General features: G+C 42.3%; 1 protein-coding gene across 3 annotated transcripts in view; it reads right to left on the bottom strand.

Annotated features, from left to right (window-relative positions):
• MXD4 (MAX dimerization protein 4) overlaps nucleotides 1–15,592 on the bottom strand; it is a 41,155-nt gene that overhangs the window by 6,311 nt on the left and 19,252 nt on the right. For all 3 annotated transcript variants that reach the window (XM_039550522.1, XM_039550524.1, XM_039550523.1), the window contains exons 4-5: nucleotides 3,258–3,372; nucleotides 75–234 (exon numbers count right to left, since the gene is read on the bottom strand). In XM_039550522.1, the coding sequence (XP_039406456.1) occupies nucleotides 75–234; nucleotides 3,258–3,372 (275 nt within the window). The remainder of the gene's footprint in view (nucleotides 1–74; nucleotides 235–3,257; nucleotides 3,373–15,592) is intronic.

Here is a 15,592-nt window from a genome sequence, read left to right as displayed (position 1 = left end):
CATTTTCCTGTTTCCCTACTTCCCTTTTCCTTCCTGCTCCTGCAGGCCCCTCTGGGAAGGCCTGGCTCAATTACCTTGTTCAGAGTCAGTGGATATTGTTGATCCCATGCTGTCAGTGCGGATTCGCTCCATGCCCTGCACGGATAGCTGCTCCAATCTGCGCTTGAGGTAGCGGTGCTCCCGCTGTAATTGTTCTTTAATATTCAGAGCTTTCCGGTCCTGTTCTTCCAATTTCTTAAAGGGAGAGAAACACAGTAAGCTGTCAGTTTGTACCCACGTCAAAGCATAAGTAACTTAAGGTCTTCTCATAAACAGTAATTTAAAAGCAATTTAAATATTTTAATTAATTAATATAAAGTTAAAATTAAATTTTAAAGTTCAATTTTTTAGTTAGCATTCTGTAGAGGTCAGTACAATTTTAGCAGGCTGAATTTGTTTCACAATAAATTATATGGTTACAGGGGAAAAAATAATAATATTTAAAAAAAAACCCTCAGAGACTCTCTTGCCACTAGCAGACATTCCTTGGCTAAGACTGAATTATTGTTGCCTTGGTTGTGGGGAATATTTAGATCATTTTATCAGGCAAAACCGGCATCATCTTTGATAACTCGAGCACAGCTCAGGTTTCAGTGAGAACATAACGCCTCTTTAGCTGAGTCTCTGATTTCACCTATCACCATAAAGGAACCATCGTGAGCCTCTGAATGTTCTCCCTCCTACCACAGGCCATGGAAAATTTTAGCATTTAAAAAGCTTCATTAACAATAAGCAGCATTAATTATATATAGGAGTTTACTAACAACTCTCTTTATTCTTGCATTTTTTTCTCCTTGAACTTCTGCAGAGCAAGTGTGATAATTCTGTGATACCACCTGAAAAGTCAGTGGTATTAATCCAAAATTTCTCAGCAAACAGCCTGTGAAAGAATCCTTCCACATATCTGCCTAAAGTCTCCCCTCTGACAAAATAAAAGCAGGTATTAATTTTGCAAATAAAAAGAATACTTCCCACCCGGTAAAATGTGCTGCACTGTTGGTCCAAATGCAGTAACAGGAATATTATCTTTTAGTATTTGAACTGAGCCCTCTTCCAAATCACTGGTAGCCATTTAAAAGTAGTGACTATATAATTTGGGAAGAAAGTGTTAAGATTAAAAGCACGAGGGATACACAAAACAAGACATCTTTTATTATTAAAAAAAATTATCTATCTGATGCAGTAAATTACAGGTTGTAGCAGTAAAAGCACTTATAAGAGTGAGCAGATTTCTCTGTGAGCTGTGTTTACACAATCACTGAGATTTAGGAGATGTGCAGGGAGTGAGTACAGCTGCTGAAGATTTCTCCCTGCCGTCTGAATGAAACTAGGCTTGGTTTTCTGAGGAGAGCGGGCTGGGACAGTGCACAGCAAACCACAAGCAAAACCCTTTCAGAGATTTTGCTGTTCCAGTGCAAGCCTGAAATAAAAGTATTTGAAAAAATAATTGACACTCTTGAACGGGGCAGTTTCCTGGCTCAGTGAAATCCACCTTCTTCTGCCTCATTTTGAGCCCCCTCCCAGGCAATGCACTCTGTAGATACTCATCATAGGTGGATACACAATGTTATAATAAGAAAAGGGGTTGGTACATCCATGTACACAACAAACCAAATGTGCCCAATTGATCAGACTTCCTTTTCCTGTATTTTCCTGGCTGCAATCCCGAACTCAAACGACTATTTTAGGAAAGAACTCAGTGATTCATATCCAGGAGACTCAAAACTGTCCAATCTTTCAGAGCAAATTTCAATATATGGGGGGGGGGGCGGGATGTGTGTGTGAAAAGTTCAGAACTAATGACTGTGTTTGAAATGCCAGCCGGGCATGGGCAAGCTCTGGCAGTGCAGGGGGGGGAGCTGACCTGACAAAGGGAAGCAATTAAGAGCTAACCCAGTTAGGGCAGGTTCAGTTAAAACCTTAAAAAGAAAGTTAAACTTCAGTCTCAGTTTTCAGAAAATGAGCACTTGGTGCTGTGCAAGACGGATCTGGAAAGAATCTGTTCCCAGCTTTTTTTATCAGCAGCTGAAATGGTAACTACAGGGCTAATCTCACACACTCGCCACTTGTAAAAACAGTTTTTCAATTTGTATGCATAAGCCCATGATAGGGGGGCAGCCCAAGACAAAAACCACATGCAGTGCCTTTCATGCATGTTAGCCTGAATTATAAACAAGAGGCCAAAATCTCAAATGGTAAAAACAGGGGTTGCCCAGCTGGAGCAAATGTGCTTAGAAGTGCTGAAAAAGTAGCTCCATAAACTTGTTCACAAGAATGGTTTTGCTTAAATTAATCTTTAATTCTTCATATGAATCACATCCATTTCTGTAACTGCAGTGAATCTTAAAGCTGTGCATCAGCACGCTGTTCTCCAAAATATTCCAAGATTACTGGCAGTGTTCAATTTTGCCTGACACTTTTCTTGACCTGTTTCTCTGTAACACTGAAAAAATGCCAGATGAGTAATTATAGTCCTGGACACAGCAGCAGAAACCTGTTCTTTAACTTTTACATTTGAATACCTCTTTGTCTTATTTCTGCATATAACCCTGTTCCCTGAAAATGACGACAGTGAAAATGGGAGAGAAGGTGTGTTTGGAGAGAGGAGGCCTGAGGAATAATTTCTTTTGAATTACCTGTGCAAATGTAGAACCTGCACTGCTGCTGGATCATAGGTGAGATCTGAGGCTGTTTTTTGTTTTAAACTTGTAACAAGGGGAGCAGCAACTAACAGGGATTGCATTTAATTGTTTCATTTAAATGAGAATCTGGTCAACAAAATGTTGATGGGGATAAAGCTTGCTAATAGGTATGATCTTTTTGATTCCATTTTTTTTTCATCATTAATGGATCTGGCTTTTTACATTTAAAACAATGCAGTACAGTGCTACTTTGCTCAGTCCTTAAAAAATATATATATTAATCAAAGAACAGCTCTGACAGGTATTTTTTTAAATTATAGTGTAAATCATTAAATACACTAGTTATCAGAAAGCAGAAATCACAAAATCACTGTTTTATATATTTGAGATGCTAAGTTGCAAAGCACTAAACCTTGACACTGTGACTGAAATCCCTGCAAGTAATAAAGGCCAATAAATCCAGAAGATTGGACATATGGATACGGATTTTGTGTGAAAATTTGTTTTCTCTCTATGGACACACATTCTGGAAGATTCTCCCTTAAAAGAAATAAAAACATGGATGAATGTTTTTACCTTGATATGCATCTTAGCTCTTTTCAACAGACTTAGAGTGGTGTGTCTGGTGCTGTCCGGCCCGAGAGGCACAAGCTGTTTTAGCTGTTCCAAATATAGCCGGAGTTTAGCCCGCCTGCAATCATCAAAAACGAAGAGCGTTGTAGTAGGGTTGCACCCGAACAGAATATCCTATATGCAAACACCATCTGTTTGCAGGATCTCTGTGCAGAACTCGAGTCAACGGTGGCTTCCTTTCCCCTCCCTTTGGCAAAGTTTCAGACTGAAAGGTCACTTGAAATGCAGTAATGCTGCTTGGCACACTCAGACAGGAGGCTCATACCTGTATTTCAAAGCAGTTTGCTCAGCCTGGTCAGTCCCATCTTAACCAAAGGGGAGTATGCTCAGAGATCTGAGACATCCAGGCAAGGATTCCTTACCCTATGGCTGGGTAAGGAAAAAACCCTGGGATTTTGCTCCAATGCAGTGATTTCTGCAGGCACAGACAGAGCTGTGGGCAGCTGCAGACCCTGATCCCCTGATCCCCTTCTCCCCATTCCTGTCCCTGCCTGCTGCAATAGGACCCACTCCTGCTATGCAAGGCAATGGCATCCATGCAGCCCTTCACAGCTCAGAGCTGTTTCCAGCCAAGATTTGTCAATGTATTTTAACAGAGAGGTCTTGATGCCCCTTCTCCTCCCTTCTACTGACCCACAGTCCCCCCAGGAGGAGACATTCTTCCTCTCACTGCACAGCGTTTGTTATAAACACACAAGAAAAAACACTTCCAGCCATATTCCTCAACAACAGGGTCCTGGCTTTCTCTGGTACTCCCTTGCAAGTGTCCCTACTGCTGCTCTCAACATCTCTCCTGTACTACTGCCCTTAATCTATCAGTAAAAAGAGGATGAACAAAGTACTATTTCTACAAATGTTTTCCAAACCGTCTTTGAGAAAGCAGCTGGCAATACAATAGTCCACAAAACAGTTGCTTGACCTATCCAAAACAAGGCAGTGGCCAACCAAAGAACCACATGCAAGTGCGCTTCTACAGTTACATCCTAAAGAAAATCTCTCCTGGTTTTAATTCACAGCCCTTGAACAGGAATCCACATGGTTCTCCAATGAGATAGAAATGGATGTGGAAGTGCTTCCACAAGTAACTACTATTTTCCTTTCTGCCAGCCTGTTACAGGCTGAGCAAAGCGATGACCTGGAGCCAACATCACCCTCACAGCCATAAGAATAACTGAAGCAGATCACAAGTGTGAGGTGAATAATCATCTTTTTCAAATTTCCTCGATGCTGCACGAAGGAAACAAACACTGCAGGGAATTTAACACTTCTGGTCAAGAATGAACTTTCTTTGAACAATGAATTCAGAACCACGATCCAGCATCAGTGCCTGAAATGCGGCTGAAGAGGATTCAATATACACCAAATGACAAATTACACACGTATAATTGGAATGATCAGTGCAATGTGAAAATAACCTGAGAATTAATGGTAAAAAATCCCAAACCAAAATAGAATCTAATACAGAACAGTAATGACTACACACTCACATATTTAGTTCTGTCTGCCTATATATCAACAGTGTACTAGGCAAGAAATCACAAAGCATGTCTGTAAAATTGTTAATTTTTTCTTCAAGCCACTTAGGGAAAAAGCATTTTTGGTGAAAACATGATTCAAAAGAGAAAACTGATGACAGACTTTTTGTTTAGGCCTGGGGTTTGTTTTTAAATACAAGGCTCTAAACTTAAGCATCTTAATGCTTTTATTTAAACAACACCAACAAAGACTGGCCTAAGTATTCACAAAAATAGCCCCATCAGATCCCCTGAGGCTGCTACCTTAAACTGGAATATTGATCTTTAAAATAGTGAAATGTCCAAATTAGGGACCACTGGTATTTATACAGAAAATCTTAATGAGGTTAAGTTTTTATTTCTGTGTCTGTATCTAACAACTGCTTGGCTGGGTTTGCATTTTAAATACAAAAACTTGCTTCAGGGACTAAATTCAAATAATCTTTTTGTTTTCTAAATGGCTGCTGAACATAAACACAATTGTCTGCATCACTCAGCCCAACCTGGATGCAACTGGATTTAGACAGAGGACAAGAAAGTGGGGACTGAAGATAAAGGAGGATATGGGAAGGAAGAGGAGAAGGATAGTACCAAATAGTAAACAGAGAGGTAAACACCTTGAAATGGAATGATCAGTATACTTGGAGCAATTAGAAGTTTGGTAAGGAATATACAGAACTGCTGATCAGAGATTTACTTAGTATTACTTCTGGAAAACATTAATGAAACCAGACTACATACTAAACTTATCTGTCTCTTGCTATTTGAGGAAAGTCTGCTTACCACAGGGAGTAGAAAGTAAGGCTTTAGTGTGCTTCCTTGCCCTCAGTTGGGGAGTCCACAGAAATACCGCCAAGGGTCAGGGGCATGGCCATGTGCCTTTTTAAAGCACTAACTCTTTTATGTTACCTGCAGGTAGAGCAGGACCTTACAGAAATGCCATGAAGAACACAGGACTGAATCTAAGAAGAGTATTTTTAGTGACCAGTGAGAAGAATTAGAAGAGCTGAGTATTAACAAATCTGCTTTAAGGCTTTTTCAGTATTACCAACTGATAGTAGTAAATGTAATAAACACACTTGCTGAAAGACCTCCTCTAACTTTATCTTTTTTTTTCTTAAAAGGACTTTTTCTTTCATCTAATTACTCAGCACTTATGAATCCGTTTAAGATATTAAAGCATAAACGTTACATAGATCTTTACATAAATGCAGGCATGTTTATGTGACTAATTCATATATTATAATCGATGGCATAGATTGTGAATGTACAAAAAGAAAACCAGCCCACCAAAATCCCTGTGGTAGTGGAGTAAATATCCCCACATTTTTCATCTTGCACATCTTAGAAAAAACTGTAAGAATGTAAGAAAACATTTCAGGCATGTTACATTAACAGATCACACCAGCAGGAACAAGGGACTCAAACTTCACAGCAGATAAGTTGTCTCATACAGACTCTGCCAGCACTAATTTCTCTCTTTTTCTGCAGGGACCTGACAGCTTTTGCTTTTCCTTGGCTGCCTGTGACCACAGGAGGAGGGAAAGGCACTCACAGAGGTAATCACAGCCAGAGCTGCTTTGTGTTTTGCAGCTCACGCTTTAAATTCCACCTAAAAAAAAAATATTTTAAAAAAGCAAGAAAAAAGAAAAAGAAAAAGCAGCCTGGTGTCAGAGCAACGGGGTAACAGTCTCTGTGCATGAAATGTGGTTGAAGTTGGGTAATTATGCTCTGCTCCAGCTTCCAACCCCACTGCTATGTCTTTGCCCACACCAAGTGTGGTGTCTGGCCAGGAGACCAGCACTGACAGAAGTGGGCACTTTCCTCACCCCATGTGGATGCACAGAAATATCCCCTTCATCACTGGTACTGAATTCATCTGGGAAGGTATGGATCTAAAAAATGCCATCCAAAATCCAAATCAAGCCTGCAGCTCTCTGTTTTGGGTGTAGCCCCACGTATGGAGAGGTGCATGGGTGCCTGGTTCGATTTATCACATTGCCCTTTGTGCCAGATGATAAAGGGGTTTCAAATGTTCAAGATTCCAGTGTTTCTCCATAAGCAAGTTCACAACAGGGACCTATGAGTCTGCATTACAGCTGTTCTAATGCTTGATAAGCCCAGACTGGCCAGCATTCCAGGGCAGTGGCCATGTCTAGCAGCTGTCCGGTGGTTCCTCACATTCACATAAAGGACAAAGCCACCTGCTGACAACTGACCCAAAGGCTACCAGCTGGAATTGCTTTGAACTGGTTTTGAACTCACATAAGCCATGATGGGCAAGAGTGGCAGGGATTTCAGAACCCATGGCAGAATGAACCCTGGAGCCCCACAACATGGAGGGACAAAGCAGCAAAAAGGTGTTATTAAGAATTTTCCTACAGAACAAGGCCATCCACCAGAAGTTCACAGGAAGGCCACTCACTGATTCTAGTCCTTGGAGACTCCAGTTTGCTCCAGTGTTTGGCTATGGAAAGGCAGGTTCACCACTTCTCAAAGAAAGGGTTGCCATACAAAGGTAAATTAAGATCTTTGACCCTAATCAATTTCAAAATTGCGTTAAATGAGTCTATTAAATAATGGTCAATAAGCTTTGCCGCATTTATGAAATCCCAGATGCGAATCCATTGTAGCACACCAAGAAATGGAATACTAAGATGCAGAGGGGGAAAAAAAGAAACAAGAAAGTCCATTGTTCACCCTGGATAATCTTCATTCCAAGGAAACTGCAACAACTCCAAGAAATTCCTACAACTACTTGACAGGCGGTTGCAGTGGGAACAAAATACTTCTCTGTAGGGATAAATAATACAAGAGGCAATGGCTGTGAATTTGGAGGTTCACAATGGACACTGGGAAACAAATCTTTTATTGGGGCAGTGGTGCACAACCAGAATAGGTTGCCCAGAAAGGCAGTCCCTGGAGGTTTTTAAAGATTTACCCAGACAGTGCCATAAACATTCACAGACATACATTCACATCTATGAACATGTAAATCAAAGATTGCCTGTAACACTTCAGCATTTGACTCACAAGATTGCTCCCATTCATGTACCAGAAAAACATCTACAGCTGTGTGGCTTAAACCTGTGCCACTCTGATTGATAGAATGCTGGTAGGTTTGTGGAATGACCCAATCCACTGCAGCCTTTCCACAGGGGCTCTCCAGGGCTTTCTCATGCCCAGAACAGCAGAGAGAAATGGCCTGCAGCCAGTCACACAGCAGATAGCTGTTCAAGCAGTAGTTGCACAGTTTTTTGACAGCAGCAAAGGTGTGTTTCCTAAACCATTCAAGTATAAATCTAGAGACTTTATTTAGAGGCCACTGAGCTGCACAAAGACAGCTGCAAAGGCAAGGTGCATATCCCAAACAAGCTGCTCAGTCCTCAGCATGGCATGCCTCAGCCATGTCACCTGAGGCTGTCACCTCAGCCTGGTGACATTAAATGGCCACAGACACTCATGATACAGGGTGACAGCATCGAGTTCCTGTGAAATGTGTTCCTGTCCATCCTGCCACCCCAGCTGGGCACTCCCTGCAGACAAGCTTCCAACAGCCGTCCACGTGTTTATGGTAGCTAGCACAGGGTGGGCATTTCCTGGAAGCTGCATCCAAAGACAAACAGTTCCCACTGCTGGCATTGTGTTCCTGACTGCCAGAGGTCACTTGCTGAAAGTGTCAGAGGGGCCATGCTCATCTATTTCTGAACAATTGTGAGAAAGAGCATAAAACTCACTAGAGAGAAGTCAAATTCATGACGAGTGTTCACCTTGCACATCCTCCAGGTCTCACTCCACAGCCCCCCCAGAGTACAAGAATGACTCCCACATGTACCCATTCTCTGCTGACCCAGAGCTGGCTGGAGAAAGGAAGGAGCAACTCCATCAGCAGTTTGTCATCCTGTGGGAAGTCCCAGAACAGTTCTGTCTGGTCCACACCTGCTCCCTGCTACTAACAGATTGCCCAGTCTGGCAAAGGAGCTGTCCTGGCCATACTGGGAGGCATTGTAGACACGCAGCATCTCCAGCTGATGAGCAGCAAGGATCTGGAAGGTTAGGAAATGGCCAAAAAGCCACTAAATGTCTGCATTCCCACACTGCATGCCCTGAACTTCCCTTTGTGCTGGCCCCAGCAGAAATTGCCTGGTTAGACATGATGTTGCTGCTTCCACATGCACAGCCCATCGTACCTCTCACCACAGTGCACCACTGAAGCACATGTGGGCATGAAACAATGCTGGCCTCACAAGGAGGCCCTAATTGTGTTTTCCGTAGGGTGCCTTAGTGCTAAAAACACTTGTGTGACTGAACACGTGTCTGTGTTTCAGATGCCCCAATTTTAGTCCACTAAACTAGCTCTGTGTATGGGAGGTTGACATATTCTCGAACTGCTAAATATATTTGTTTGGTGCTCTTCTGAAAAGGACACTATAAATCAAACTCAAGCAATGCAATCACTACAAGCCACACTAGTGAGAATAACTGATAGATTTGAAATAGATGTAAAAATTAAAGATGTCATTTCTGTACATTAACTGTTTCAGTCCAAAAACCAGACAGCATCAGACCTTATCACAAGGCAAATTCAGTACAAATACAAACTAAGCCCCTACTTCAAAGAACAGAAATGTATTTGAAATGAATCTAGAAGAAGACACATTATTACAAACTGGACAGAGTTACCAAAGCATTTCAGATTCCTTCTCTAATGTTTCACATTTTTTTCCTACATTCAAACCTATCCTGGTGCTGTGCAATGAAGTTAATACACAAAGGTTTAAATATAGAGCAGTTACTAAATTTTTCATTGTTGCATAATGACTATGTAATCTGGCTTAATAATGTGCATAGGGTAAAGTCAGAGAAGAATCTCTGCACCAAAAATTCACTTCTGGAGTCAAATGTTATCCAGGTACACTATGAACCAAAATAGCCCGGCCACAACTTTGGGTCAGAGTCACCAGCAGTGAACTAATGGTTGTGTTTCGTCCTTAAAGCAAGGTGATTTTATCTTCTTGCCAGACATGAAATTCAGCATAAAATACAGAAGTGAGTTAACTGCAATTGTAAGACACTCGTGTTTTTACAGGAAGACTCTTCACAGATTTATTTATGAAATGCAAATACCTGCGTACAAGGAGCACTCGAGTTTTCGACAGAATCAGCAAACAGAAGCTCTGGATACTTTGTGACAAGCACTGTGTCAGGATGCACACAGACAGCATCATTACTCATAAACTTATCATTATTTCAAAGCTTTCTAAAAATGCAGAAATGCAGCAGTAAAACCTTTCCCATTGTGACTTCAGGGTTCACTTGCCACCAAGGTAAAATTAGGGCGAGAAACTCTGCCTGTCTTCTGATAACAGCTTCAATTCCTTCTTACTGGAGCTTGACAAAACAAGGCAACATGTCTTAGGGGCTGCAGCTCTTTTTATTCTGTGCATAGTCACACTCTGAATTGGTGACAGAATTTTGCTGCAAATTGTTTTAATGGTACTGAAAATTTAATATGTTCATGTTATTTTGCGCAGTCCTGGATATCATGGCCACACATGCAGTGTAGGTAATCATGTGGGATTACTCAACTCTGCTTAGTAGAAGCTGGTACCTAAGCATACTTGCCTCGCTCTTCTTTAAGCTAACACTTTTATTAAAGTGTCAGGAATTACAAATTTACAGCTCTACGAGACTTTTTATAAGCTACCAAAGACAACTTTGTACTAATTAAAATGCATTTGTTTACAATGGCATTTAAAGAGATTATTTATAAACTTCCATCTTAAGAAATCACAGAAATTCAATCAGATAAAAATGGTTCTAAGGAAGCCTATTTATTAATGGTCCAGACAGTATTTAGCATATCTCCAGCAAAATATTAAATATAATGCAGGATAACAACCCTCCACTGCAATAAAAAATCCTGTTTCTTTCAGATTTATTTCACTCATGAACACTTTTAATACTTTCTCCTGTACAAAGGATATCTCAAATACTTCTTTTTTTCTAAAAGATGCTCTAGCTCACACTTGAGCTGCACAATCTAGTTCAACTACACAACAAATTTGCTTTGGTGAAAAGGAAACAAAACCTCTTAGTATTAAAGCAGTGTACCATAGCAAGGCACCCAGTGTGCCGATTGCTACGAGATGTGTGAAAAGCTTGCTCACAGCTGACTGCCTTGGAGTCAAACCCAGAAAATGCAGTCTTGCTCTTACAGCAAACCTCTTGGCTTTTTATTATCCGAGGAAAGATAAACCAAACACCAGTGTTCTGCAGTAAGCTGGGGGTCTTTTTCATGTTAAAAATAAAATCCTGAAGTTTGAGCACTAGTGAAGATTCATCCAAGACCTCATAGGGCCTCTGCAACTAAATTCAGCAGTAAAGCTCTGGTGGAAACTAACAGGCAGAAAGAGCGGTGAGTGCCTAATTGCAGTGATTGTTAGTGAATTAAATGCAACAGCCCTACAATCAGTGCAACTGCCCGCTTTATTTACTGAGGTATTAACTGGGAGTTTCATCCTCAATATGCATTTCAGTGTGCTGAATACTTGTGTGCATCTGTTCTGCTAAATTGAAAGCAGCCACATCGCTTTAGCAGCCAAGCGGTCTTGGGGTACCTCAGAAGTGTCCAAACATGGGATAACAACTGCTGCAAGTGCCTCTTACTATCACAGGCTTTCAGAGAGTCAGTGCTGCTCTGCACTTATCTGCAAGTTTTCATGTGAATAGTGCTCAGCAGTGTCTGGTGCTGTTCCCAATGCTAAGGAAATAGAAGAAAACCTCTGCTGCCTGTTAACACAGCTTATGATTATTTCCATGTTTTGCACATTTTATCACTCTGAAAAATATTTTAGTTCTCTTTTATACTATATCTAAACGCAGACTACAGCAGTTCCAGCGCATTTTACCTATTTTCCCTTAGTGCCACTTCAGCCCACTTGCTCAGTCCAGACTCCACACTTGACCTCTAACTTTTTACCTTCCAAAAGATGCCACTTGCTCAGTTTTAGAACATATACATGGAACCAGAACTTATTCCTACATCTTTCAGTACACATAAGTTAATGGAAGCATCTGCAGTGCCACAAATGCATGCATTTTTGGCCAGCTAAGCCTCTTGGCAGCAGTGCACAGAAAGCTAGCTGGGATGCAAACTGGGGACAGGCGAATACTGGCTGGTCTGTGAGAGGGAAGCCACTGACTCCAAAGAGAGGGAATGCCTGGCAGACCTTGCTGGCCTTGTTGCCTTCTTTGTCCCTCCCTCCTTTACCCCTTCCTCCAGTAGCTCCTTGCTGAATGCAGTGATAATTGCCTGTCCTAAGTTACAAGCACTGGGCTACATCAACATCTCCTCACCTCTCAAAATACCCACAAGCAGACTTTGATGCACTTTATGCTCTGGTTCCCAGCAGAAGGTGAGCTGTGGTGGCCCATGTGCTGCCATAAGCCAGGGACAGCAGCTAAGACAGGCAAATGACAGCAGCACCTGAGGCTTGCTTTGGGATGCAATGACCCTGCAAAGCAACGTGGACAACGCCAGCACGAGAGACCTGACCGGAGCCTCAGCAGCTGGTGGCTGGCCAGACTGCCCACATGCTGTCCCTTCAGGAATGTACCCAGCAGCAGAAGCAGACAGACTGACGAGCGTCCCAGAGTCACATCTGATTCTGGCCAGCAGAAGAAATAAAAGCCCTGTGGCACAGTTAGTGCCTGTTGCTGTATTGCTCCTCAACCTTCTCCCACTCGAGCTCTCCTGCCTGCAAAGTGAGCACGAGCTGTCAGAGGCGTGCGAGGTGTGACAGAGATGTGTCACACGACGGTGCACACTCACCCACGTACCTAAACCGCCTGCAGACCGAGCCAGCAGCACGGGAGGCACAAGAGGAGCACTTGGGCAAGGCAAGGCGCAGGCAGGACCATGCCAGCAAGGACTCCAGGGCAGATGGAACAGCAGCAGCTCTGACTGGTATCTGTTTTACCCTCTAGGGAACCATAGCCTTGGGCTCTGCAGTACTAAGAGCTGCAGGACCATCATCTGACCACTCTCATCTCCTCTCCATGTTTTTTTCTAGACTCGTCCCTGCAGGCAGGCTTTTCCTCACATGCTTCAGCCATCCCACTGTCTTAAGGTGCTCTTATTTGAAGAGCAGCCATGAAAGGTTTAAAAGCCCTTCACTGTCTTGGGTCTTGGTGATAACTAACAGCAACACACAGAAATCTGAGATGTACTTCGTGGGAAATGTCAACAGAAATCTACAAGCTATACAGGGATTCTCAGAAGTATCACAAGCAAAAGTAATGGCACCTGGATATCATTTGTCTTTCCTGGATGGTGTCCATCACAAATTTACATGTATGAGATTCTACATCTTTTGACCATAGGCAATGAATCTCTGACCTTGCAAGAATCTGAGGCAACAGAAATCAAACATTATGCAAACAGCTGAAACTCATTGCAGTTTGGTTTTGCCCTTTTATGGATTTCTTTTCTTCTGCAAAAAGGAAAAAAAAGGAGATTCCAACCTATATTTCAGCATTTCAGCCTTTAGGTTGTGCTCATCTATAAAGAACAGTTTTCTGTATTTTAAACCTTCAAAGTCAATGTCAGACGGATACAAACAATTCTTACAGCTATAGAAAAGGAACTTCTTTTTCAGGTCTTCTATTTTTAGCCCTGTTATCTACTGATTGTCTTTAACGTTTACCTCTCACTTTTAAGCAATAGCGAGGGAGGTGTCACCTGGTACCACGAGCTCAGCATCACACAGTACCTACCTAATCCAGGCAGATGAACAACAGTGCCTTGTGGGGAAAGACACAAGTGATGGAAATACCATCGGACATACCGAAAACAGAGTCCACAAAAAACTAATCAGCCATGCTTTTAACAAACTTATTTAATACTTCATTCAGCCAGCCTTCCACCCATTTGTTTCACAGATTAAAATGCACACATCACAATTTAGTAGTCCTCCTAAATTAGACCTCTCAAACCCATCTGTCTTACTGGCACTCAAGTTTCTTAGATTACACTGCAGGGAGACTCAAGTTTGTCTGCTACCTCAGAATAGTGTCAGACCCAATTAGATAAGGAAAGTGCCGTCACGAGACCATGCCACTGCAGGATCAAGCAGTTGTAATTCGCACTTGAAGTTACATGGAGGCACACACGTACTCACACACGCTGCCCATGGAAACCCCAGGGGTGGATTAGGACGTGCAGACACGTACATGAGAGCAGCAACACTCTGGCCCTCGCTGGCAGTGGACCTCCACAAAGCAACTTTGCACAGCACATCCAAAGCCACGGCATGTCTGCAGATCTGCACTAAGTGTGTTGGCATTCACCACCTTTCACAGTACTCTTGTAAGGAATTTGTCAAGGACTGCAGAGAGTGGGTCAAAGAGAATTACATTTATTTAAACAAGGAAAAGCTGCATAACAACAACACGTTTGCACTGGGTTCACACTCAAGAGGGGAACAGGATGATAGTGGTAATTTTTCACAAATTAACCATTCACCAACAGGTGGCTGGAGAGGATGCAGTCTGTCTGTCCCAGAAGGGGCTCCTGGGAGCTGTATGTCCCTCTCACGTGGGGCTTAAGGACCAAGGTGCAGCTCAGCTCTGTGCACACAAGCTACACGTTTATCAACTGACAACACCCCAGAGCAAGTCACTACTTACAAATCAGCTCATGGCTTGAAACCGGCTTTAATTATCAGACTGTTTCCCCACATCAAAATGCTAAGCAAGAACATCGTGTCTCAGGACAGCTGCCAACAGGAAGGATCTTAAAAAAAAAAAAAAAAAAAAAAGTGGGGTGGGAGACTACAATGCTTAAATAAGCCTAGAGAAGTTGAGCTGCAGCACAGCACTAAGCCAAGAGCACAGTTCTGGGCCTAGTGAGCTTTTTCTGCCTAATTTTAAACCTCCCTATAGACCTAGTTATTTTGTACATATGTCAAATGAGGGGAAAAATGTGTTCAAGATTTTTTTTTATACCACCGTATGATGCCAAATTAAAGGAGAGGCAAGTCAAGTTGAATTATTTTAGCTAAATTAAAAACATGCATTGCTGTCACACACTGAGCATAAGGCCTTGGGAACAGCCCTTTCCTGCATCAACTTAAACGAGTGTGAAGCATTAATATCTGCAATACTGGATACCTGTGACTGTGGTTTTATTGTCTATTGTACCTCCATATCCAAATACCAAGTATCCAATTTAAGTAGCCTGACAAATGCTGCAGGGACTCCATGCTCCGATGTGCACAAGGCACCAAAAGAACAGCAACTTACACCACAGTTTTAAAACCTCATCAGAGTTAAGGCAACTCTGTCTCCAGTTCAGCATCTAAACAATCACTTGCTCGTTCACAGTCATAGGAAGTTTTAAGCTCTGATCAGGAAGCTATCAGAACGGGATATTTAGTGCTATGTGTTACTTTCATTTTTGCTTTTGCTATTACTTCCTCGGCACATGCACCTACCAAAGCTTCGTGGCCATCTTAGAGGGAGCAGCTCATGATGGCAGCTTGAGCATGCACAAATGAATTGGCTTTTTTGGGGAAGGAAGTGGTAGGTGCTGCTTTTACCAATGTAGATACTTGAGATGTGCTCCAGTGAGACAGCTGAAGTGCCCTGGGACAACATCAGGGTGCCTGTTCCAGACAACTGAAGGCTGGTTCAGACCCCAAGTGAGAACAGCAAAGGAAGAGAAGAAAAGAAATCACACTGCAGTAATTAAGAATACATGTC

Source organism: Corvus cornix, chromosome 4, assembly GCF_000738735.6.
Source record: "Corvus cornix cornix isolate S_Up_H32 chromosome 4, ASM73873v5, whole genome shotgun sequence".
Lineage (NCBI taxonomy): Eukaryota > Metazoa > Chordata > Aves > Passeriformes > Corvidae > Corvus > Corvus cornix.
This window is presented reverse-complemented; position numbering and strand designations above follow the sequence as displayed.